The sequence below is a fragment of the Scyliorhinus torazame genome, chromosome 28 (assembly GCF_047496885.1).
Source record: "Scyliorhinus torazame isolate Kashiwa2021f chromosome 28, sScyTor2.1, whole genome shotgun sequence".
Lineage (NCBI taxonomy): Eukaryota > Metazoa > Chordata > Chondrichthyes > Carcharhiniformes > Scyliorhinidae > Scyliorhinus > Scyliorhinus torazame.
In genome coordinates this window covers 19927661-19953735 of record NC_092734.1, presented here as the reverse complement: position 1 = coordinate 19953735, position 26075 = coordinate 19927661, and the positions used below count along the sequence as shown (strand labels likewise).

Genomic DNA, 26075 nt, shown 5'->3' with positions numbered 1-26075 from the left:
GAGGCAACCCCAAAAACGATCTGGTCCCGGATCATGGACTCTGAGGTGGTGTCGTAACCGCAGGACTGCGCGAGTATGCGGAGATGCGTCAGGAAGGACTGAAAGAGCTCATCCTTACCTTGCAGGCGTTGCTGGAAGACATACCTCTCAAAGCTCTCGTTGACCTCAATGTTGAAGTGTTGGTCGAGCTTGAGGAGGACCGTGACATATTTAGATTTGTCCTCGCCTTCCGCGAACACCAGGAAGTTATACATGGATGGCGTGCTGACCTGCGGTGGTGAGGAGGATGGCGATCTTCCTTTTATCCGAGGCGCCCTGTTTTTCGTTGGCTTCCATGAAGAGTTCGAAGCGCTGCTTGAACAGCGTCCAATTTATGCCCAGGTTCCCAGCGACTTGCAACGGCGTGTTGACGGTGTCCATGGCGCAGGATGGCAGATTTGTGAGTAGGTTTCGATTCACTTCTGGTACCATGAAGTGTTGGGTGCTCTGAGATACAGACGAACCAACACGGTTGCGATTGGTACAACGCAGTTTTATTCTTTTAAACTATTTATACAACAAGCTTAGTACTCAGCACGTGGTGACAGTGTGAGTGTCTGGCTTTGAGGTCCTTGCCCTGTGCCGTCTCCTGATGGACTGCCCAGGAAGTGTCGTGTTTCTTGTTTTGTACTGTGCATGCTCTTGTCTGTGATTGGCTGTCGTGTTGTGTGTGCTAATTGGTCCGTTACTCTGTCTATCATTATGTATGTGTGTATGTGCTGTGATGTTCACTTGAATATCATGACAAGTTGTATATTGCAATTTTACACTAAAATAATAATAGACTAAGCAAAACATGGAACAACGTTGGCAACAGCGTTAACTGCAGTGATTGTCATTGGTAAATGTGTTGCACTTCAGGGGTATTTCTAACTTGCTGAACAAGTAACTAAGTAATAATGGTGGGATTTTGAAACAAAGGTGCAATAGACTGTGACAGACGGAGAAAACGTATGAGGTGGCTGGTTTACATTTTTAACATGACAAATCGATCAATTAACTTGTGTGGAGGCTCGGGGGAAGGTGCTACAGCGCTCTGAGTTTTACCTGGCACAGGATGGGTCAGATTGTGAGGCCTCAGCTGCATGAAATAATGTACGAAAAGCACTGTGAGCAGAAGGTGCTACACAGCATGTCATCCAGCATCTGACAGGGAATGGCAGGCGGATGGTATAGATGCTCTCGAGTTCCAAGGCCCTTTCACTTTCAGATGCGGAATGACAACCTTTTCTTGTTCTTATGTCAGATCTCCACCGCGTGCAGGTATTTTCCTCATCTCAAAGAGTTTTTAAAGCACAAAAAGAGGCCCTTTGGCCCATCGTGTCTGCACTGGCCATCAAGCATTACCCTAATCCCATTGTCAGGCACTTGGTCCGTAGCCTTGTATCTAAATACTTCTCAAGATGTTGTGAGGGGTCTGCCTCTACCACCCTTTCACGCAGTGAGTTCCACGCTCCCACCACCCTCTGGGTGAAAAGGTTATTCCTCAAATCCCTCTAAACCTCCTGCCCCTTACCTTAAATCTATTATTCTGGTCATTGACCACTCTCTGCTGAGAGGGAGAAATTCCTCCCTATCCACCCTATCTATGCCCCTCATAATGTTACACACTTCAAATTGGGTCCACTCTCATCTTCCAATATACTTTCTTGCATTCACCATTATTTGTACATTACAACAGTAACCACACTTCAATAATTACCTCAATGGTTGTAAAGTGCTTTGGGAAGACCTCAGGTGGTGTAAGGCGGTATTTGAATGCAAAGTCTTTCATTCTTATACTGCCTGCTAGAATATATTTAGCTTTGACTTTTAGTGCTAAGTGTCACAGATGTTGACAAGGAAAACTGGTATGTGGAGTATAATTATCTATGAAAGCTGCCATTATTTTGCTCTTTCTAAAACACTGGTTGAACTCACCAGTGAAGGACAGATGCTTCATCCAGACTGCTCTTGGCGAGTTTGAAGAACATTATGTGATTAGGATCTCATGGAGGCATTTCAATTTAAAATACGATTCTTAGCTTGACAGTGAAATGGAAAGGACAATGTGAAGGGATGCAGATGTTCTTGGAGGAGGCAAAAGAAGTGAAACAAAAGAGATTGTTTCTCCAAAGAGCCTTTTGTGATTATATAAGAGAGCATGTGTGCGCATGAGTGCATGCATGTATTTTATATCACTGTGTATATGTTTGTTCTGTTTAATTTGTCTCATTTGTACCACAGAGCTACTTCAAGTTGGAGTTTTTTTTAATGGGCTTGGCTGTGGCAATCTGTCCATTTGTTTTGTATCTGCAGATTCTACGGCAATAGCAGCAAAAGACAAACAGCTGTGGTTTGCATGTCCACATTTGTTTGCAGATTGCAATTTGCAACTTGCCTTTCCGACTTTAATTTTCCAGTAAAGTCCTGAAATCTGGAAACCGCATCCAGCACAATCCAGCATAGCATTTATTTCCAGTTCTACTTTGGTACAGCGGCATCTGAATGTGGGGGAGGGGGTGAGAATCAATCACATCTTCATGTGGCTCTTACAGAGGCAGCAGCATCAACCAATTTACCTCACACCCAGACAGTGTTCAGAAATAAATGTAGCATTGGAGCACGTTTAACTAGATAATGTGCCTGAATGGAGTTTTACCAATAGTATAAACCAGACTGTGGAGTGGAAGAGAGGCTAGGAGTATTTTTCTTGTGTGTCCTAATTATTTTAATTTAAATTGTGAGTATTGCTCCTGCCTCTGGGCACTCGTCAGGAGAAGTTACTCGTACGAGGAAAACTGATCTAACATAAGACACTGTGTTAACTGTTAACAGTTAGCACTGCTGCCTCTCAGCACCAGGGACCCGGGTTCAATTCCAGCCTTGGGTGACTTTGTAGAATTTACACATTCTCCCCGCGTCTGCGTGGGTTTCGTCCGGGTGCTCCGATTTCCTCCCACAGTCCCACAGCTCAGGTTAGGTGGATTGGCCATGCTAAATTGTCCCTTGGTGTCCAAAAGGATAGGTGGGGTTACTGGGTTACGGGGGTGGGGGCCTAGGTGAAATGCTCTTTCAGAGTGTTGGTGCACACTCTATGGGCTGAATGGCCTCCTTCTGCACTGTAGGAATTCTATGATTTGATGGTGTCTCCCTCCATCAGATCAACTGTTGGCATTCACTGTATGGGCTCAGCCATGGAGAATGGTTACTCACGCATAGTAATGGAGGATTTTGTGCCTGTAGAATTCCAGCATCAGTTAACACTGCAGAAAAGAGGAGGATGAAACTGGTGAAAATATTTCTTTCTCTGAGCTGTTTTAAAGGGCCCAGAGCGTGAAACCTCCCTGTGGTTGGACCACATAGGCAACCCCAAGATGCGCTACAGGATGTCTCGGATGTCCCGACTACTTGGGAATTTCCCAGGAAGTATGCACTTCTGATGGGAAATTTCTCGAATAGTGGACCCCTCTGAAATAGCCTCCAACTCAGAGATAGAGTCAGAGACTTTGGATGTTTCTGACTTACTTACCCAAATAGTTACCGAGGAAAAGTTAGAAGGATTAAAAGCAGTTCCAACTTCTGAGTAACTGTATTACTGACTGCTAACTGTATTACTGATTGCTAACCCCCACCCCATCCCATCCACCAACTCCCCACTGGAACCCCCAACTGCCGCCACATCCCCCACCCCGACTACCCCCTTGGCCCTCCGACTCACCCTTGACCCCCAACAATCACCCCAAACCCCAACTACCCTCCAGCTTTACTACCCCACTCCCTGACCTCACTCCCCGACCTAATTGCCCCCGATAACCCCCGATCCGACTACGCCCCTGCCCTGCCCCCACTATCTCCCCTGACTACCTACGTCCAACCTGCCAAACACACTACCCCTTCACCCAACTGCCACCCTACCTCCCTCACCCATTTACCTGCCACCCTACACCCTCACCTACCACCCTGGTTTGGAAGGACCCTCCATTGGAAGATAGGCCCAGAAAATTGTTGGAAGGTAAGTAGGTAACTTTGTGTCTGATCTCTGTGGGTGGTGATTAGAGGTTCTGACACAGATCTGAAGCACTGGGCCATACTGAGTGCATTTGATTTTGGCTACTTTTCAGTTCCCAACCTCTGACATTGTCAACATCTGGCTGAGATATTGTTCGATGGACATCATGCCCTGTGATACCTCATGGAAATAATCATTGCTCATCACCATGCTCAAGTATCGGTGTGATATTCTGCTGAGGAGACATCACAATAACTGAGCTTAACCCAAAAGCAACATTCACCAGGCACGTTTCTGCTAGGAAACATAAGGTAGCAAACAGGAGCAAGAATTCTGGCTGATGGGCAGCACGGTGGCGTAGTGGGTTAGCCCTGTTGCTTCACGGCACGTCTCAGGTTTGATCCCAGCTCTGGGTCACTGTCCGTGTGGAGTTTGCACATTCTCCCCATGTGTGCGTGGGTTTCACCACCACAACCCAAAGATGTGCAGGCTAGGTGGGTTGGCCACTCCAAATTGCCCCTTAATTGGAATAAATGAATTGGGTACTCTAAATTTATTTTTAAAAAGAATTCTGGCTCACATTCTCCTCTCTACCTGGGACCAGTTGTAGCATTCTGGCCCCATGAGTTCAGTTAAGTCATCAAAAATCATAGTTTAATACAATGTAGAAGGGGGCCATCAAGTTGGTGTTAGCACTTTTGAAGGGCAATTCAGTTAGCCCCATGTCCTGACACTTTCCCCATATCATGACAAATTTTCTCCTTCAAATATTTACCCAATTTCTTTTGAAGGCTACTAATGAATCTGCTTTCACCACCCTATTAGACAGTGCATTTCAGTACTAAATTCCCTCTTAGCGGCCTCTGCCCTAAGGAAAACAACCCTCCTCCAGTCGAAACACACAACCATAATTGATATCCCATGCTTGGAACCATTTGAGTGAATCTCTTCTGCACCCTCTCCAAAGCCTTCACATTCTTCCCAAAGTTTGGTGCCAAGGGTTGGACACAATGGACTAGTGTTGTCCTTGGGAGACTCATTTAAAGAACAAACAACGTTGAATTTAAGCTGCTGAAATAACAAATTTGTTTTTACAAAAGTATGGACACAGAATTCCAATAATATCGCAAGAAGAACCAAATGCTCTGAATGACCAAGAGTGAGTTTAATATATATAAGATTTGGACAGTGGCAGAGGCACTGCTGGGGCTGGAAGGGAGGAGACAAAGTTAAGACAGCAAAAAAAAGGAAATGGTCAATAAAACCTAACATCTGTATGGAGGCCCAGGAATGGGTTTTCAAGGTGGTAAAAATGAATAATTGAGGAGTCAGATAGCAGCATGGGCAGTCAATTAAATTTGAAGCAAAACATTTAATCTTTTTTATAAATTCAAATCTCTGGGCCTTTAAAAGAGTAATTAGATATGCACAGAATCCAAAAACTTTTTTTGACAATTTAACAGAACATTAAGCAACGTTACGTTGTAAGAAGCTGTGTAACTTTGATTAGAAGATGAAAGCACATCTAAAGTAATCTGGTCATTAGATGAGTTTCCAGTAGATGCTAATAACAATTTGGAAAATATTCAACATAAGTCACCTCCATTGTTAATGGTGTAAAAATATAATCCTACTAAAGCATCTTCAATCACATGGAAACATATTTTAGGGAAACAATGGCTTCTATAGCCATTTCTTCGAACATGTGTTCCTGTTGAGTGTACAAGTAAGGTGTTTCAGGCTTTAAGCTCCTGTATTCACTGCTCCCCCTGGTAGTCAAGAAAAGGCTCAAATCAAGAGTACAATGAAATTAATGTTAAAGACGAGCTGCTACGTTTTCATCGTTTTGAATGTCTTCTGGTACCCCAAGTGTGAAACACCATTTCCAGAATAGCCAAGAACAGTTATCCAGGCCTGTGGAAGCTGATAGGAGCCAAATGGGAGGAATTGAGTTGTGAAAATAAATATTAATGCTCATTTTGCATCTCCCTCCCACCCACTGCTCTTTTTACACCTGCCCGAGTGGGAGCTTGTCACATGGGGATTTTCTGCCCAGCTATTCAGTGGTCAATCATGCTGGTGCACCAATCACGGTTCTCCATAACTAAATGGAACAGAGATAGGATGCTGATGGCCATTAGTTCTGGGGCCTTGTAGTTACTTTCAAGAACTAGGTCCTTGAGGGAGAGATTGAAAAATGCTGGCTGTACCCCAAAGTTACCACCAACAGCCTTATCCATTAACTCCAGAGTCCCAATGGTTTGGAAAGCTCTACAGAAGTGTTGATTCCATAATTGCAGAGCTTGGATAAATGGAGCCTTTTCTGTACCACCAGGGATTTTGACATGTACCCACCACCAGACTGCCAGACACCTGATGCATACCCAAAAATAGTCCAGCAGGACTTGGGATATATACCCACCACCAGACAGCAGACACCTAATATATACTCACAAATAGCATGGCAAGATTCAGATTTATTCCCACCACCAGACATCTGATGGATACCTGAAAATACCCTGCAAAATTCAGACATGTATCCACCAGCAGACAGGTAAAGCCCGACAATATTGAAATACATAACTGGACTGTCAGAGTTCAGCGCACACACCTTTAAATTGTCCGACATTGATTGCCAATCAGTGATCACAATCTTTACAAGACTTTTGCACACAAATACATTGCACCAAACAATTTGGGAGTGATTTGGATTATAATCTGGGACTGCCCTTTTCCCAGACAGCCAACACTTCAGATGCAAATCCACCACCATCAGGGTGAGCGGGAAACACATTCTCAGTCCCCAAAATCCATGACTGAGATTCAAAATAAAGCAATAAAAACACCCTTACCTTATCGTGATGGAGAAAAGCATTCGGTGCAATACTGACTGTCACAGGTGAACGGTCATCTCAAATGGGTACCATCTAACTTTCCTTCCTCTATTTTGTAACTTTTAATTGAATTATATGAAGAGGCTGATTTGGAACAGATTCCATACTGATATTTGAATGCAAGAAATGAATTAAAAATAAGTAGAACTGAAACAATTCAAGAGTCATTTTGTTGATGCAAATTTTGAAACTGGAATCCTTCGGCGGGATTAACTGACCAACCCGCTGCATGGTTTTCTGCGGCAGAGTCGGCCGGCCCGCAGGATTTACTAGTCCTGTTATTGGTAGCGGGATTTCCCATTGACTGCACCCCTCGTCGCTGGGAAACCTGTGCTCCCACATGGGATAGGAATATCCCGCCGGCGTGAACAGCCAGTAAAACCCGCCCTTTGTTTACATTAGTTCTTTGTGTCAACAGCATGTTGTATGTAGCTGATTAACCAGACATTTAATAGAGTTTGGTTCTAAGACTACTTAATAGTCGAAACTGGTATTTTTATTTGCTTCCATTAAAACTGTCACAGGATCATTCTACATTAATAGGGACAAGGGTATAGCTAGCATAACATGTCTCAGACATACCACCCTGTTCCCTTGATAATGCCAACTGGCAGGAAGCTCAGCTGATAATTGCATGTTGCTACCATTCCTGTTTTCTGATGATCTACCAAGTATTTTAAATCCTGTGCCGATTAAAAGTGTCATTACATTGCAACAGCATGTCATTCGTGAAATCCAAGGAGATTACCAGGTCCACTGATGGTGAGCTGCGTACTGGCACCAGCTTCAGCTAGTAGGTTGCCGCAAGCATACAATAAAGATTCAACTCATCCCAAATCTGAAAGGCAAGCTAAAAAGGGAATGAGGCAAACCGAGCCATTGGGCCCAATTGTATTTCTGGTGTCAGTGAATTTAACCCTCTCTGCTTGCTGTGGTGCAGATCCAACAATGATCTTTACTCACCATTGGCAATCAATGTGTCATATCCTGACAGCTCAGAGGCTGACAGCATTGACATTGTTAAGAGCCAGCCTTGTTTCAAAAAAATACTGATCAAGTAGCGGCTAGGATGGTGATGGTGGAGAACATGATCCTAATCCCTTAAATCCAGCACAGGGCATCTGTTCCCAAGCGGTAATTCTGAAAATAAGAGTGATACGAAGGAGAGAAACTTCCTGGAGTTAGATCCATGCTAGTTTTCCAGTCGATCAATGTTTTCAGATCTCTGGAAGTGGGAGGGAAACAGAAACACAACCAATGACTGACAAACATAGGGAGGGGTATGGATACGCCCTGGTGATGTATGTGGCTGATATCTGGCAGTCCATTTATTTATTTTTGTTGGGCCGGGGGCATGGCTTGGGAAGCAACTATGTAACTGACCTGAGTTATCATAGTGCTTCAATTTGACAAATACATCAACATTTACATCTCGAGGGGCAAATTCAAGTCAAAACCCTCAGTGGACAACCCGACTGAGCAAAAAAAACATTGTTGGAAACAGGCAGCAGTCAAACACAATTAGCATTTACATTAAGAAGGAAAGAAATAAACAATGTAACAGAAAGCCCAAAGACGTAACACAGTGGAATTAACCAGGGTTACGGTGAGTTAACATGCAAATGCAGCCATGCAGCACAGACCAGGGGCAGACAGGTAAAGAGCAGCTCCAGCATCAGCACCAGACTCCGCCACACCTCCGACTACTGCTCTAATCCTCGTCTCATTGTGCTAAGTGCATTAAAAACATAGCCCTCCTCATAGAAAGTGCTGCTGGCTGTCCTGTGATAAAGTTTCTTAAGGAATGCAACAGTTTTAGACATTTCAGAAGATGGGTGATGGGGAAACCTTAGTATATTTTGCTTCTCGTGTCAAACTGCACCAGTGGCTGCCTGCTAGGCTGCACTGGATTCCGAGCAATGCAATTCCATAATGTCAGGGCAGGCTTTACTTTTTCTAACTTTCATTGCTGAACGCTTATGAATAATGACAGCTAACGAACTGCAAGCTCTCTTAATTGGTGTTTAGACATTCTGTTGCTGTGCAAAATGAATGTTTATGTTGAGTGCTATGTTGATACGGTAAAATTAGAAAGCTGGAAAATAAGTTGTTTATAAGATGTCACTTTGCATCAACTTTCTCTTTAGTAAAAAAAAAGTTGCAATTAAACGAAAGACAAGAACTGCAGCCAGCTATCACGGCTGAGGCCAGAAGCCACGCTTGCCAGCTGTGCTTTAAGACATTGCATGGCTGGAAATTATTACCACATGGTCTTATCTCCTGGGCAGAGAGTCTGAATGTTCTGACAATTTGTTCTCTGAACATTAGCGTCCAAATGAAAACCAAAATGTTGGCCAAACATAACATATCGTCAATCTTCTCCTGCTAATGGGGAAATGAGACATAAAACAAATGATGCTGACTTTCACACAGTGTTTCTCAGCTATACAAGTGCTGTGCAAAGTCCAAGTGACTAAAGGTCTTAAAAGCTTTATGCCAAACATCAATTAAGAACTGTTTCACAAAATGTTATCTCCACCAGGCAGTTTGTGTGCTGATGAAAGAGCTGAGTTTCAATTAGGGTGGGATAATCCAAGGTGGGATTAAAAATCTGAGGGAATTCACAAAGACAAAAAAAAAAATCAGCAGAAGCAACAAGCAATGACTATCTAAAAAGGGGAAAACGCCCGCTCAGACAAGGAGGCTGCTGACAGAGATTGTAAAGCAAGCCAAAAAGCATTGAGGATCCGGTGGGCTGGGAGTTGAGGTCTTCCAGAGTTTGGGGGAGGGGAAGGGAAGGGAGGGATCCAGGGGATTACAGGGCCAAGGTTTCAGACCACACAGTATCAGAGAACTGAACACTGGTGACAGACGAGCCTCTGGCAAGCCCTCGTGAAATGGTTTCCAAGGAAGAGTCACATGGGCTTTGATGAAACATGGAAAGTACAAAAAGCTGCACGCAGCAAACAAAGATGAAAACATCAGAGCAATGGAAGAACTGACTACAAGGCCAGATTAAATATGGTTTAAAAAAATGGAAATTTTGAAATAAATCATTTTGAATGACACAATGTAAATATGAAAATTGGAACAATGATGTTGTGCTTTTTTAGGGGAGGGGGGGGGGGGGGGAGGGGAGAGCCAAAACAAGGTAGCTGGAATAGTCTGACTGCCATGCTTTTCTTCAACCTTATGTGCTGTAGACTTGATAAAACAACAGGAATTCTTGTTTGAGGCACTAGCAAAAAAAGAAACAGTTAACAAATGTGCCATATGCCTTATCAGAGCCCATAGTCCTCCAACGGCAATGTGACAAGCCTAGCCTTAACATCTGACATCACAGTGCAAACAAAGTATCAAATCTCTGTGGGTTAGAGGCCACACAAGCACACCTTTTGTCCGGTTTGACTTACTTTCTGCCTCGGGTCGCATTAAAAGTCCCTCCATATTTCTTCCGGTTAAGGATGAGAGCAGCAATTTCTGGTACGTAGCGAGCAAACATTGCCTACATGCACGAAACAGAAAAAGAAAATGGCATGCAGAGAGTGTTCTACTGCATCAGAGGCAGCAGAAGCCCATGAGATACTTACTTTCTTCCATTAACCGCACTATAGGTACCACCATATTTCTTGCGGTTTCCTATTAATTCTATGATTTCAGGGACGTAGCTCGCAAACATGGCCTAAGAAGAAGATAGGAGACAGAAGAATAGACTAAAAAGAGAGGCCAAAGAGGGGGGTGGGATGCTGTGCTCTAAGGTTCAGAAGATGTTCTTAAGATCTGAAACTGTAAAAGAATAAGTCAGATCTGTGAAGAAGATCTCAGCTCTGCCAAAACTAGAACTCACAAAGCAAAATGGCTCAGCTTTTTAACAAGGAAAGGGTTCTTTTTCTGAAGAATCTAAAGGAATTGGAGTTTTTTGAAACTATGTTGTGAGAATGATTCATCTACTCAAGAGATTTTTTTCTAACAGTAAAGGCAACAAATAAACTATACAGTCTCTAAAAGAACAAATGAGGCCAAGGGCTCAGAAGAACTTGCACCAGTTTAGTTTGTGAGTTTTAGGAATTTTTTCAATGAAAATAATTGGACCAAAATCATGTTTTCGAAGAAAAATTAAAAAATGTAATAAAAAAAAGTCAGAGCTGATCATGTAACAGCCAAACAAGTCCAGGTCTGCTCACAAGATTCAGCATTGAAGGGGGGAAAAAATGCAAAAGTAGTCAAGAGAAAATTTCTATCTGCCATGTTTCGTGCAACAAACACTTTGCTTGTGGTAGGTTGCATCTGAAAGCTGTGGCTGGATGAGTATCTGAGTGATGTGTGTGGGGGGGATTCCACCTAGAGCCACCTCACAGTTACTCTGGCTGGTCTATGACGAGCTATTCTCAATTGTAAACTTAAAATTAAAGTTTGGGGCATCCAGCATTCGTATCAGCAAGGGCGCTAAGCTGCATGCGAAAGAGGCAGTGAGGTCTTCTCTATTGGCTACGATCGGTGCCGCTGAAAAGTACAAGTGACGGTTTCGAAGGAGGATCGATCGGTGCTGTAAAAAAAAAAAATTTTTCTTTACAAGCAACTGGTTGATTGGAAGGTAATTCTGGTTGGGGCCGCCCTCCCATATTCTTCACTCAACTAGCTCCCGCTCGTTGTTGGCCTTCCCGTCAAAGTGGGTCTAAAATGACATTTACTTTGGACCTCGAGGCCAGACTAACATCCATAATTATGCCTCATCGTCCAGCCAGCGATAAGAATTGCTTTAAATATCAGTGTTGCGCCTAGATTCCCCTCTCCTATTCGGATGAACCAAATAGTAAACAGTCCCTCCAGGTTGTTTATCAGCAGTCTGTCCCACCATCAGGCATTATAGCCAAGCCTGATCCTGTTCCCAGCTGACATTTTCCCTTTCGTTTGGGATCACTGTATGCTGACCACAGGTGAAAACTCTGGCTGGTTTCCTCCCTCCCTCTCCTGGAGGAATTGGAACTGACCAAAGCGAAGAGTCTTCAGTCAGTCCAGATCAACTTCAAGACCTCCTTTGCCTGTTAAGTTCCACTTTTGGCACATTTTGTTGATTGAGGCATCTGAGCAGGAGAGAGAATATCGGCAAAACACTGATACTTTAGCAGTTATCACAACTGGCTGTGTGAGAAAACTTAATTATGGGCGTTAGTTTCCCCTCATGACCTTGAACACCCATTTTAAAAACATTTATTATTGGGATGTTGACTTAGCTGGCTACACCAGCATTTATTGCCCATCCCTAATTGCCCTTGAGCAGATGGAACCGCTGCAGTCCATATGGTGTAGGTACACTCACAGTGCTGTTAGGGAGGAAGTTCCAGCATTTTGACCCAGTGGCAGTGAAAGAACGGTGATCTAGTTCCAAGCCAGGGTGGTAAGTGGCTTGGAGGGAAATGGTGGCGGTTTTCGCATGTAGCTGCTTCCTTTGTCCTTCTAAATGGTAGGGGTCATGGGTTTGAAAGGTGCGGTCTAAGGAGCCTTGGTGAGTTCCTGCAGTACACCTTGTAGATGACAAACATTGCTGCCACTGTTCATCGGTGGTGGAGGGACTGAATGTCTGTGGCTGGGGTGCCAATCAAGCGGGCTGCTTTGTCCTGGATGGCATGAAGCTTCTTGAGTGTTGTTGGAGCTGCTCTCATCCAGGCAAAGGGAGAGTATTCCATCACACTCCTGACTTGTGTCTTGTAGATGGGGACAGGCTTTTTGGGGGGGGGGGGGGGGTCAGGAGGTGAGTTACTCGCCGTAGGATTCCTAGACTCTGACTTGCTTTTGTATTCATGTTCCGAGACCAGTCAATTCCTGGTCAATGGTAACTTCAGGATGTTGGTAGTGGGGGATTCAGTGATGGTGGTGCCATTGAATGTCAAGGGATGATTAGATTCTCTCTTCTTGGAGATGATCACGGCCTGGCACTTGTGTGGTGTGAATGTTACTTGCCACTTGACAACCCAAGCCTGGATATTGTCCAGCTCTTGTTGCATTTGGACATGGACTGCTCCAGTACCTGGGAAGTCGCAAATGATGTTGAACATTGTGCAATAATCAGCGATTATTCCCATTTCTGACCTTATGATAGAAGGAAGGTCATTGATGAAGCACTTGAAGATGGTTTGAACCAGGACACTACCCTGAGGAACTCCTACAGTGATGTCCTGGAGTTGAGATGATTGACCTCCAACAACCATAACCATCTTCCTTTGTGCCAGGTATGACCAACCAGGAGAGAACCCCCACCCTTTGATTACCATTGACTAGGGTCCTAGATGCTATACTCAGTCAAATACTACCTTAGATTTAGGGGAAGGAACTCTCACCCCAACTTATTTTGACAGAGATGTTAACAATGACCAGGGCTGAGTCAATGGGAAAGCCTCTTTGTAAACCATGTCTATAATTCCAAACCTGAGACTAAGGCTGTGCTTTACTGGGCAGCAGCGACTGCCCTGCTTCAGAGATACCCAACATCAGACACCCAAAGCAACTGCTCGACTTGGATCTCAATCAAGGCAGAAGACTCCCAGGTGGACAACAGGAATGCCTTAGTGATGTCTTTAAAGCATCTCTGAAGAGAGATCAAATATCCCTGCTGACTCATGGGAGTCCCTGGCCTGTGACCAACCATAAAGGAGAAGGTTAATTTAGGAAGGCATGGAACACATTGAAGAGACTTTGATGGGAACATGCTGAGATGAAGTTGAAGCTTTGGAAAGAGTGCACTAACCTCCCAACAACTGACCTATCTACCTTGCCATTCAAGCACCACCTGCCCCTCATGTGGCAGAGCCGGTGCATTATGCATTGGCCCATCCATCTCAGAAGCCATCAAACTGGAGTAGAAGCAAGTCATCCTCGATCCCAAGGGACTGGCTTCAGATGATTTTTTTTTAAACCTCCATTTGAAAGTGGGCGCAAAATGACAAATAAGCACGAATTATCTCACATAAGTAGTGACTGAATTGAATATGTTACAGAAATACTATTAAGCTAGTATGTTAAGACCACCTGCATCGTGAATCATCACCCCACTGAACTTGAATGCCTCAGTCGTGCAGTTAAAAGATCGCAAAGTTAAATGAGCGAGCCTCTTAGTTGGTCTTTAAAGATTTGGGATTCCATAACGTGGACAATGACTGTGGTCTACACCAGTGAGTTGAGTGCAGACTTTCCTCTCTGCCATATTAAAGGTGGTGTTAAAATTGTGTCCGATAAGCAGAATGTCAGTGATTAAAACGTTCACCGGTTTATATCAATCCGAGCAATTTTTGAATTCACATCAATGATGGTTACTAATAAATTTGATTTGTTCTCATCCAGGGGTACAGGCTTTGCAGTGCATCCTATAGCCATGTGTTTGTTAGCAGTTGGAGAGGAACACAGAGGGGTAGGGCTCCTGAAACCGCACTAAAAAATCTAAAACATCACTTTATTAAAAGGAACAAATCACACAGAAGGGATTATGGTCACTGGCGTATGTAGAAAATTATTACACAAAACACCAACCTGGAACTATGACATAAAGCAAGACAAATGCTGTTTTCTGCATTATCTACGTCACTGAAACTTTTTCATAGAACTGGTTTTAAAATGAGTAACAGCTAAAATTCCGCAAATTTTTCACCAGCTCATTTTAAAAACACAAAAGATTAGAAACACATTTTGATTGCATATAATCCCCGAAAAATCATTTCTATTTGCTTTCTTGAACAATCTCGGTGCTGCTCATTTGAGTTGAAAGGCAACTCTACCCTATTTTAATACCAAGCCAAATGTTTCAGTGTGGAAATCAGCTCAGGATCCAGCCCCAAATTGGTGGCTGGAGACTCTTCACCTGCTATATGCAGCCCTGAGCCCAGAATGGGTTTGGGTAGTGTCAAAGTTTCTTGGTCTGGGTACTGGGAAGCTTTGCCCATAAATCAGGACAAAAAGGCATTAAAGCCAGCAGCCCCACTTGTGTGGAAAAAAGGAGGCATTCCCTGCAGCTATTTCTCTAAGGTTCAAGCTACGGCATTGTCGAATAGTATGGGCATCGCAATAATTACGGCAAACTCAAAAAGGAGACTGCAAACCGGTTATCTACAGTCTGCCTGAGAGATACTGAGGTGGTTAACATGAGGCATAACCAAGGTTTCCAGAGGTCGAGATCTTTGCTTACAGAAGATGGGCGAGCCGTTTCATTGGTGTTTCACATTAAAAGAATTTGCACCAATAATACACTTTGGGGGCAGTGGGAGTATGCTGTTGTTTACTGTTGTTGAACGTTAAGCCAGGATGGGCATCAAGCGTCAGAGGGGTTTCACAGAGGTGTTTTTCCCCCAAACGGGCTCTGGGCTTTTAAAAAAAATCCCTCTCTTGGGTGACTACGTGGCCCTGAGGGAAGAAATGTTCATTCATGATGGCTCCAATAATCATGGTGCTAGGGAGGCGAGAGGGACAAGCTGGTCTTTCCCTGCCAGTCAATCTTCTCTGTTATTTTATTTTGGCAGGAGTACGGCAATGCATTATTCTGCTGCTAAGCTGGAACAGTGTGTCATCAGTCCATCTTCTTAAGGCTGCACAGTCTGACTGCTGTGTCGATACCTTGAAGCTAAATGGAAGCCAACTGCTCTTGGTGGATCCAGGAGTAAGTGGCACTGTGCTCTTTGGGGCTACAGTTACATTTCTAGCAGAAATACAAGAACAAAATAATATTAAGAAATAAAATATAAAACAATCAACAGGAATAGTTTGTCTGCCAGTTAGGAAGCCTGCTTCTATGCTGTGCTGGCTGATCTCAACAGTGGGAAGCTTGCATGCTTAAACTTCAATACATCCACTCAGCAAAACTGCATGAGAAAGAATTAATGGCATCCCCTGCTGTTGAATAAAATACAGTCTTTCAACATACTGGACTGCTTTACAGTGCAGCTGCACAGAATAGGCTGAGGGGCTTCTTGCTTTGCAGTAAATTATATTTTTTAAACACATTTTTTCTCCAAGTCTCCAAGAGGGTAGAGTCGTCTTTGAACCAAATTACTAATGAGCCAACGTGTTATTTCCCCCTCTACTTCACGGTAAACCTGTTTTCTGCGAGACTGCGATATTTAAACCTATTGTTTGGAATTACTGTGATGTTTTACTTCATATTTAGATGTCTTACAATGTTTCAGTGGGGCTGTTGTCATATTAACAAAGCCAATAATGCCTGAAGCCTGCCATTTCTCAATTCTGAACAGCAGTACAATCTCAAATAAATACTACAGTTTATAAAGTAAAGCATTTCTTGATGCAGTATTAAAAGTAAATTGCTGTTCATTAAGAATTTTAGAACACAACAGCTTAGGTAATTCTCTAGTTTTGAGACCCTGGTTGCCTTAAATCTTTTAAAAAAAGTCTATCACAGAATTCCATTGCAAGAGAAGCACTTCGAAGAAAATGTCTGATAACACATAGTTTAAGCATTAAAAACACCCTGGGGGTGAATAGCTCCGGCTGCCTTTGCAGAGTAAACATATGGCAAGGACAGTGGGGTGCGAACATTAATGGTCCTAATCTTCCTCAGTCACAAAACATAATTCAATGAACCCCCGCTGTTTTGCCTCTATGTTGCCCAGAAACTGTTTGCAAACCTGCCAATAGGTAAAAATAAAGGCCTCTTCTTCGGTCAGAACAGTGGAAAATGTAATCAGCACCAGGAACACTTGTACCAGGAGTGATTCTTATGGGGCTGATCAAGTGACGGCTGGTGCTGGTGGTGCAGCTGCATATGGGCATGAATCTCCATTAGTGCGATGGAAATCTGGCGCACATTGTGCAGTCAGGTAGTGCTTGCGAGGGGCTCTGTGCCTGACTTTACCAAGCTAAAGATGCCTCAAATTTCATATAAATTAGCCAATTGTCCAATACCGTGCTCTCAAGGCCTCAACAGTGTTGCTATTAAATTATTAAATGGCTGCTGGGCCTTTCAGCTAGATTGGGCTGCCTGTTGAAAGGGCACCCTGCTTAGCAACTGTAGCAAGTAGCTGTAAGCAGATCCAATTTGTTCTTTTTGCTTGTGCTGCAGAGGTTATTCAAGCTTCTTAAAGCTGCACCCACTCTCCCTTTTGTGTGTGTTTCCAAGAGAAGTGGCCAAACTTAAAGAGATTTAAACATTCAAGTGAAAGGTCTTCAGCTTAAATCTGTTTCCTTCTTCGCGGATTCTGCCTAACCTGTTGAACGCTGCCAACATTTCAGATCTCAGCAGTTTTGCTTTCACCAAAATGTGTCCTCCTGGACATCCTTGTTCATCTGCAGTATATGGAGATATGGAAGAAAAATAAAGGGCAGTTGCCTTTATATTTTATATGCAGAAGACGAGCCTATTATTATACTGCCGGCTGCATGAGAAGATGAAGAATCTTGTCACTTGTGAGGCAGTGACAGAACTGAGCCATCTCCTTCAGCCGAGCATTGAAGCCACTTTGAGGACAGGGTCAGTTCACAAAGGCTGTTAAACCCCCTTCAATGTTTACATCCCTGAGCTTTCCAATCAACAGCAGGAGCTACTTGTACAATCTCCTGACCAGCAGTGTATAAATGCATTCTGCAGCTAGTAGGCACACTCACTGTTTGAGCAAGCCAGATTGCAGTAATTTCTCCATGGAACCCAGCCAAAGTAAAAAAGCACTTTTACTGTCTGGCTTAATTGCCCAAAGTGCTGGATATTACTGGTGGCACATGCTTGTCCTTTGCCTCTAATGTCATTCCATTTTGAATAGAGAGGAGCTCTATTCCATGCCCATATAGCTGGTTTGTGAGAATGGGAATTGGGGGAATGCACCTAGTATTTTCCATGACTCCTTTATTTCACAACAATCCACATTACCACCAGGGCCCGCAACTATGAATGAATAACTGCAGGGAGGCCCCCATCTAACCATAGCAGCAATGACCATGATCCCATTGACCCATCCTTGGACATGGCTTGATAAGACATGACTCGCGTATGTATCAAGATTGTGGGCGGCATAGTGACACACGCCGCCGAGGACCTGGGTCGCTGTCCGTGTGGAGTTTGCACACTCTCCGTGTCTGCGTGGGTCTCACGCACACAACCCAAAGATGTGCAGGGTAGGTAGATTGGCCACTCTAAGTTGCCCCTTAATTGGAAATATTTCTTTTTTTAAAGTTTCAAGTTTGTGGTGGAGCAGATTGTCAGGATGTTGAAATGGATTGGGGAAGGCGAGGTGGTAGTAGGAAATCTTTTAGTAAAGCCTGATTTCTGCACTCTGCTGCCCCTTAAAAACTCTCTTCTACAGAACCAATTAATGAAGAAATGAGCACCAGGCAGTGGCAGAACGGTGACCAAACTGGGATCGAATAGATGTTTGCAGAAAGAAACATTCAGCAAGAGTTTAACGCTCAAAAAGCTACTTTTCCAGTCAAGTCCCTGTGTCATCCGCGATGCAACAGTCCTCAGTATATTCTGCAAATCCTGCCAGAAATCAGGCTTCCCACCTTTGTCCTGAACCTTGCATCAAGATCTATGACACCACTGTATTCCTCCACGATTATTTTTCATTTATCCCATCCCAAATGAGCTCTCACAATCCATTAGAACACTAGTTTAGAAAAACTTAATTCATCATGACAGCATAAGATGCAGGAGTTTAGCATATTAACTCCACACAGCTTCACACAAATGGTGAGCAAAACCTTTGCCTCAGGGGTGGGAAACAGGAATTGGGACAATTTCCGGGTTTTGCAGCTGCCGTAAGTGGACAAAGAGTCACTCTGAAAGGGATGGAGAGAGGGAGGGAGGAAGGGAGAGAGGGAGGGTGGAAGGGAGGGAGGGGGCTGGGGAGGGAGGGCGTGAGGGAGGGCTTGGGGGGATAGGGAGGGAGGGAGCTGGGGAGGGAGGGAGCGGGGGAGGGAGGGAGCGGGGGAGGGAGGGAGCGGGGGAGGGAGGGAGCAGGGGAGGGAGGGAGCAGGGGAGGGAGGGAGCAGGGGAGGGAGGGAGCGGGGGAGGGAGGGAGCGGGGAGGGAGGGAGCGGGAGTAAGGGAGCGGGGATGGAGGGAGCGGGGGATGGAGGGAGCGGGGGATGGAGGGAGCGGGGGATGGAGGGAGCGGGGGATGGAGGGAGCGGGGAGGGAGGGAGCGGGGAGGGAGGGAGCGGGGAGGGAGGGAGCGGGGAAGGAGGGAGGGAGGGGGGAGAGAGGGAACGGGGAAGGAAGGAAGGGAACGGGGAAGGAAGGAAGGGAGCGGGGAGGGAAGGAGGGAGCAGGGAGGGAAGGAAGGGAGCGGGGAGGGAAGGAGGGAGCAGGGAGGGAAGGAGGGAGCGGGGAGGGAGGGAATGGGGGAGGGAGGGAGCTGGGGAGGGAGGGAGCAGGGAGGGAGGGAGGGAGCGGGGAGGGAGGGAGAGAGGGAATGGGGAAGGAAGGAAGGAAGGGAACAGACAAGGAAGGAAGGGAGAGGGGAGGGAGGGAGCGGGGGAGGGAGGGAGCGGGGGAAGGAGGGAGCGGGGGAGGGAGGGAGCGGGGGGAGGGAGGGAGCGGGGGGAGGGAGGGAGCGGGGGAAGGGAGGGAGCGGGGGAAGGGAGGGAGCGGGGTGGGGGGGAGGGAGTGGGGGGGGAGGGAGCGGGGGGGGGAGGGAGGAAGCACCAACCGCTTAGCCATCCTTGGCTATGTCATGGAAAATGGAGTCCTAGGGCCCGATCCCGACCGCATGCGTCCCCTCATGGAACTCCCACTCCCCCACTGCCCTGAAATGACGCCTGGGGTTTTTCTCCTACTATGCCCAGTGGGTCCCTAATTATGCAGACAAGGCTCGCTCACTCATTCAGTCCACAGTTTTTCCCCTGACGGCTGAGGCCCGCCAGGCCTTTAACCGTATCAAGGCAGACATCACCAAGGCCATGATGCACGCAGTCGACAAGTCCCTCCCCTTCCAGGTGGAGGGCGATGCATCGGACGTAGCTCTGGCCGCCACCCTCAACCAGGCGGGCAGGCCCGTGGCCTTCTTTTCCCGCACCCTCCATGCCTCCGAAATTCGGCACACTTCTGTCGAAAAGGAGGCCCAAGCCATTGTGGAAGCTGTGCGACATTGGGGGCATTACCTGACCGGCAGGAGATTCACTCTCCTCACTGACCAACGATCAGTTGCCTTTATGTTTAATAATACACAGCGGGGCAAGATCAAAAATGACAAGATCTTGAGGTGGAGGATCGAGCTCTCCACCTATAATAATGAGATCATGTATCGCCCGGGGAAGCTCAATGAGCCCCCTGATGCCCTATCCCGCGGTACATGTGCCAGCGCACAAGTGGACCGACTCCGGGCTCTCCACTATGACCTCTGCCACCCGGGAGTCACCCGGTTCTTCCATTTCATCAAGGCCCGCAACCTGCCCTACTCTATTGAGGAGGTCAGGACCATCACCAGAGACTGCCAGGTCTGCGCAGAGTGCAAGCCGCGCTTCTACCGGCCAGATCGAGCGTACCTGGTGAAGGCCTCCTGCCCCTTTGAACGCCTCAGCATGGACTTCAAAGGGCCCCTCCCCTCCACCGACCGCAACATGTACTTTCTGAACGTGATTGATAAGTACTCCCGGTTCCCTTTCGCCATCCCATGCCCCGATATGAGTTCTGCCATGGTAATTAAAGCCCTCCACAGTATCTTCACTCTGTTCGGTTTCCCCACCTACATCCACAACGATCGGGGATCCTCTTTTATGAGCGATGAGCTGCGTCAGTTCCTGCTCAGCAAGGGCATTGCCTCGTGCAGGACGACCAGCTACAACCCCCGGGGAAACGGGCAGGTGGAAAGGAAGAATGGGACGGTCTGGAAGGCCGTCCTGCTGGCCTTGCGGTCTAAAAATCTCCCGGTCGCCCGCTGGCAGGAGGTCCTCCCTGACGCGCTCCACTCCACCCGATCGCTCCTCTGCACTGCGACCAACGAGACCCCTCACGAATGTGAGTTTGCCTTCCCCAGGAAGTCCACCTCCGGGGTCTCGCTCCCAACATGGTTGACAGTTCCTGGACCTGTCCTCCTTCGGAAGCATGTGCGGACCCATTGGTCGAAAAAGTCCACCTCCTACATGTGAACCCGCAGTACGCCTACGTGGCACACCCCGACGGGTGCCAGGACACAGTCTCCCTCCTGGGACCTGGCACCCACTGGATCCCCACCCACGACCCCCGACCTGACACCGCCCCCCCGGGTTGCCTCTTTCACCCATGCGCCACTCACCCTCCCTCAGCTGACCTCACCGCAGCCCCAGCCCCAGTAGGAACCGTCCTCCCACTGTTTCCACTCAGGGGTGACGAAGACGAGGACAACACGCTCCCGGAGCCGCAGGTGACCAAGTCGGCGCCCACATCACCACCAGGACTGAGGCGATCGCAGAGGAAGGTCAAGGCCCCCGACAGACTTAACTTGTAATGTTTTCCACCACTCCCGCCGGACTTTTTTTTAAACAGGGGGTGAATGTGGTAGTCACCACTAGTTGTATTACATGTATCACGGCACTGCCCGTATAGTAGAGGTACATGGGTAAATCCTTGCCTGTTGGCTCCGCCCAGTAGGTGGTGTATAAATGTGTGTGCTCGCCGGTGCTGCAGCCATTCTGGTTCCAGCTACAGGAGGCACAACATCATTACTCAATATAGCCTCGATTATTCCACTACTCTCGTCTTTGTGGTAATTGATAGTGCATCAGCTTCATTCCGCCTCTCTGATACTCCACCAACCTTCTAGTGAAGCGCTGCTACAGCGCAATGTTGGACAAGTTTATAAAATTCAGCAAAGTGTAAAGACATTTACTTTCAAACTTCTTCCTCACCTGGGTCCCAGGAACTGGTTGGAGTTGATCCAGCATTGGCTCTTTCACCAAACCACATCTGGATTGATCTGGCACTGCTTTTCCCTCTGATGGAAATCTCTGTATTCTAAAATTAGTCAGCCTTCCCTCCAAAGCTGCATTCTTATTTATTGACTTGCTGCAGCCATTTCTTCTTTGAGCGAGCCAGCAGTCCTGGGGAGGACAGCCGTCCTTTAAGAGCTGCTGCCACCAGATGACCTGCCCTTGGACCCAAATGGACTCCCAACCCATCACGTGCTGTGAACTGGGAAAACGGAGATGGTGGAAATTTGCCAACCTCACATTCTGATGCGAGGTCAGCCAAGAACGCAGTAGACACGTGGAGCCGCTGGTGTGTAGAGATCCTCACCACCATCACACTTCGGTTCCACAGCGTAATGATGCTGCCAATAGGAAATGCGCACTGCCAGATACTAGGAGAGACTCTCAATGGTGAATCCAGAAAAATAACAACTAGTGTCTAAAATATACTCTGTGAATGACATTCTGGTGAGCTTACAGGCTCTTTCTGGATCAATATTCAATGCGTTGAGTAAGTTCTGCTTTCTGGATTTTCTACATTTGCATTTGCAGGGCTGAGTTCTATTTTTCCTATCTACACTATGGGAATTGGCTATAATACTGCTGCATCCTGGGCTTTCTATTAAATTCATTCAGAATAAAATTGTCAACATCCTATTCCAAAAGGTATAATCCAAGGAATTCAGATTGAAGAAACCAAAATTTGCAAATGGCTTCTCATTTTAATCCATGCCTATGCTTCTGTTTAAAGTTTCACACAGCTGAGCTGTCCAAACATAAATATTAACAAATGTTATATGAATTTGACTCAATCCAATTCCAAAAGGGCATCGGCTTAAAGGAACACTACCCAAAACTCAGGATAAATTGGCAACTTAATCCAAAATCCAAGTATTCCAGGCATTCTTCTTTTACTCATCGCATTGTCTTCAAAGGTCTGTGATTCTTCATTCAAATTTTGTTGATCCGTTACTCAGTTTAAAGTTTGAGAATTCGGGTGCGCTTCCTTTCACAGTCCTTTTCTCCAACAGGCACTCCATTTCTCTTTGAGCGGAACTGCTTCCGCAATCAATCTACCTGATCTGCTAACCTATGTCATCTTGGTGATGTTCTGAGCAAACCATAATCGACTCACAATGCTACCTCTGTTTCTCTCTCCACAGATGCTGCCAGATCTGCTGAGTATTTTCAATGTTGTTTTTTTAATTTCAGGTTTGCAGTATTATGTTTTTCCTCCTCCTGTAATCTGTGATGTTCGGCTCAGTTTGCCATGGCCAAAATCATCAAATTTCACTATCAATCCTCTGCCAACTTTGGCCAAAATCATTTTGTTGAATGAAAAAAAAAAATCATGTATGCATTCCATTGTCCGTATCATTTCAAACGGTTTTGTGTTTTCTCCCACTGCCTCTCTATGTGGCTACATTTCCTTTAATGTGTAATGGGATTTCACAGCAAACCAGGAGATGAACACATAATAAAGGATGGCATAATTTCCCTGACAAATCTCTTAAGTGGTACCTTGTCAAATGCCTTCTGAAAACTCAACAAGCCGACTATCTTTTCTATCTACACATCCTGTGGTTTCCTCTTCGCAAGCATTTGAAGGAAAGCTGCATTTTTCAAATGTATTCAGCCTATGTTCTTGATTAGAGGAGTGGAGAAATGCAATATGGTAAAATAAGCCCATAATTTCACTGGGGCTTTGCAGCTGAACTGTTACAAATTAAAAGGGGAACATTGTAATGGAGATGGTAGCTTGAATGCAACGTGCTGTCCTTTTTAACAAATAAATACTTTCTTAACGTACTGGGACAATTCTCAGCTTCCCCCACCCATACAAATTGTTCCCGTGGATTATCGCCAATGTCCGCTCAACTGCCAAGGGTGGGAAAGGATTGATCATCTGCTCTCAAATAGATAACAATGTCCAAACACTCCTACATTTTGAGATACCTCTGGACAATTACTGAGATGAGGCACATGGGCCCACATCAACCTGAACGATTGACACAATCAGCATCAGCTTAGGTTTTCAGGCTAATGTTGATGTTCCTTTTTGATGAGAAGTGTGGCCAAACCCTTCTAAACTGTGCTCCACAGCACCTTTGAAGTTCCTCTACACCATGCTCGTTACTGCATCATAACATTTCCAAAATTTAAAAAAAGTAAATAATAAGAATTTAATTTGTTTGTGAACATCCACTGTTTTTTTTATAGGCAGGATATAACAGCTTTGCCGAATATTAAATGCTGGCTTGGCGCAGAACGTTAAAATGACATCTCATCAAATATTTCATGGCTTACCGCACAATGGGCAAGTGTGTGAAAAGCAACACTTGATGTTTATTTGCACGGCTGAGGCCGAAGAGTTGGATCACCCTGTGCAGTGGATCGCCAGGCTTCTCAACAAGCAATGACGGGACTGGCCTGCAATTCAATGACCCTTCCATTAGGCCCAGGCACCTGTCAACAAGTCTGTCGGGGTGACCTTCCAGGAGCTGCAGCACCTAACACACCTTCTGGGGTGTGATACGCCCAATGTGAGATTTTGGATATTTCCTTTTGTGATTCTGGCCAAAGATGTTGACGCACAATTGGGCAAAAAAAAGCTTCTTAATCAAATGGGAGTGATGGGGATTTATAATTAGCCCAAATAATTTTAACATGTAGGTGGGTAATGCAGCATTTTTCAGCGTTTTCAAAGAGGAGGTGGAACTAAAACTGAAATTTGGAATGTACTCGGCCTTTATTTTACCATTTGAAGCAGGTTTTTGAGATCCTGGGCTGCAGCGATCAATCACAATAAATAGAGATTATATTTTACCAAACCCCCGAGGATGAAGAAGACCATAAAAAGCCGTCCAAGGGTTGTCCTTGCATAAACATCTCCATAACCAACTGTGGACATTGTGACCATAAGTAAGTAGACACATTCCCAATACGTCAGTGGTTGGGAATTTTGGAAGTTTTCCCACGGGTCCCCCGAGTTCTCCACCTACGAGCAGCAAAAGTAAAAGTCAATAGTTAAAAATCTTAAGTTTGGAAGGAGTTTCACAGATCTGAGAAATAAGTGAGCAATGATACAGCTAGAGCACCATCTAGTGTCAACACCAGCACATTTACACTGTACTCAATGGTTAGCAGTGTGATTTACCCAATTTGAAACTGTGCAAATACAACAAGTAACTTCTCGTTTTTTGTTTATTCCTGTTCACGGAATACCCGGAGCTCCAGAACCACATTTTATAAAACTCTGTTCGCCTTGCACTTTCAAGCTTGGGTTTAAGATCTGCTGCAGACACAAGTGGTACAGGGGACCAGGGGAAAAAGAAGGGCTGATGAACCTGAAAGAATTCTTTCACGAATACTCTCCCCTTGTTTTTACACAGAATTACAGAGGCTACAACATAGAAACAGGCCACTCACTTCAATCAGGCGTCACTCGAGCCTCCTCCCGTCTTTCTTCATCTCAACCCATCATCATAACCCTCTGTGCCCTTCTCCCTCATATGTTAATTTAACTTCCCCTTAAATGCATCAATTGCTGCACTTCATGCACACCCTATGACCGTGGTTCCCAACCTTTTACATGTCATGGCACACCTCTACACTATAAAAAGAATATGAGCCATGCCTCCTATTTTCTCTGCCTCCGTCCCTTACTGGGAACTTCGTTTCTGTACCTCCTCGTATCTCTATCGCTTCTCCCAGGGTATTTGCACCCTTTTTTAGTGTTCGCTTTTGTGCAGCCACGTGGGACCTTTGTCTGGAGCTCTAAATCCCGTTGGACATGTGCATGGGCCTGAATCGAAACCATGCATGTGTGGCGCTTTCCCAGCTGGTGCATGCGTGGAGCTGCCAAACAGCTGAAGATCTTTGCGGAACACTTGGGAGGGTCCGCACACTGGTTGGGAACCGCTGCCCTAAGATAGCGAGTTCCACATTCTCACCACTCTTGGGTAAAAAAGTTTCTTTTAAATTTCATATTTGATTTCATGGTAACTATCTTATATTAATGGCCTCTACTTAAGCTCTTCCTCACAAACGGGATTGCTGAAGTCGCTGGCTCCATTCTACAGGTCTTTCCACAACCTGCTTGGTATATCTCCCAGTCAGTCATTTTACATGTGCAAGTCTAAATAGCGGTTGTTGACCTGGCATTTGACCTTAGGAGACATCAGAGTTGAACAGTTGAGCCAATCTTGTTTTCTCTCCTCTTTCTCACACACAGAGCAGGTTAGTCTCCCACCATCCTCCCATTCCATCCCT

General features: G+C 45.5%; 1 protein-coding gene across 11 annotated transcripts in view; it reads right to left on the bottom strand.

The window, feature by feature from the left end:
- The window catches only part of kcnma1a (potassium large conductance calcium-activated channel, subfamily M, alpha member 1a), a 1078085-nt gene that overhangs the window by 320520 nt on the left and 731490 nt on the right, over positions 1-26075 (bottom strand). For 9 of the 11 annotated variants that reach the window (XM_072491599.1, XM_072491594.1, XM_072491597.1 and 6 more), the window contains 2 exons: positions 24631-24801; positions 10515-10606 (listed from right to left, as the gene is read on the bottom strand). In XM_072491599.1, coding sequence (XP_072347700.1) covers positions 10515-10606; positions 24631-24801 — 263 coding nt within the window. Of the gene's footprint in view, positions 1-10337; positions 10430-10514; positions 10607-24630; positions 24802-26075 lie in introns of all 11 variants that reach the window. The other 2 variants (XM_072491595.1, XM_072491602.1) reach the window with 1 other exon arrangement.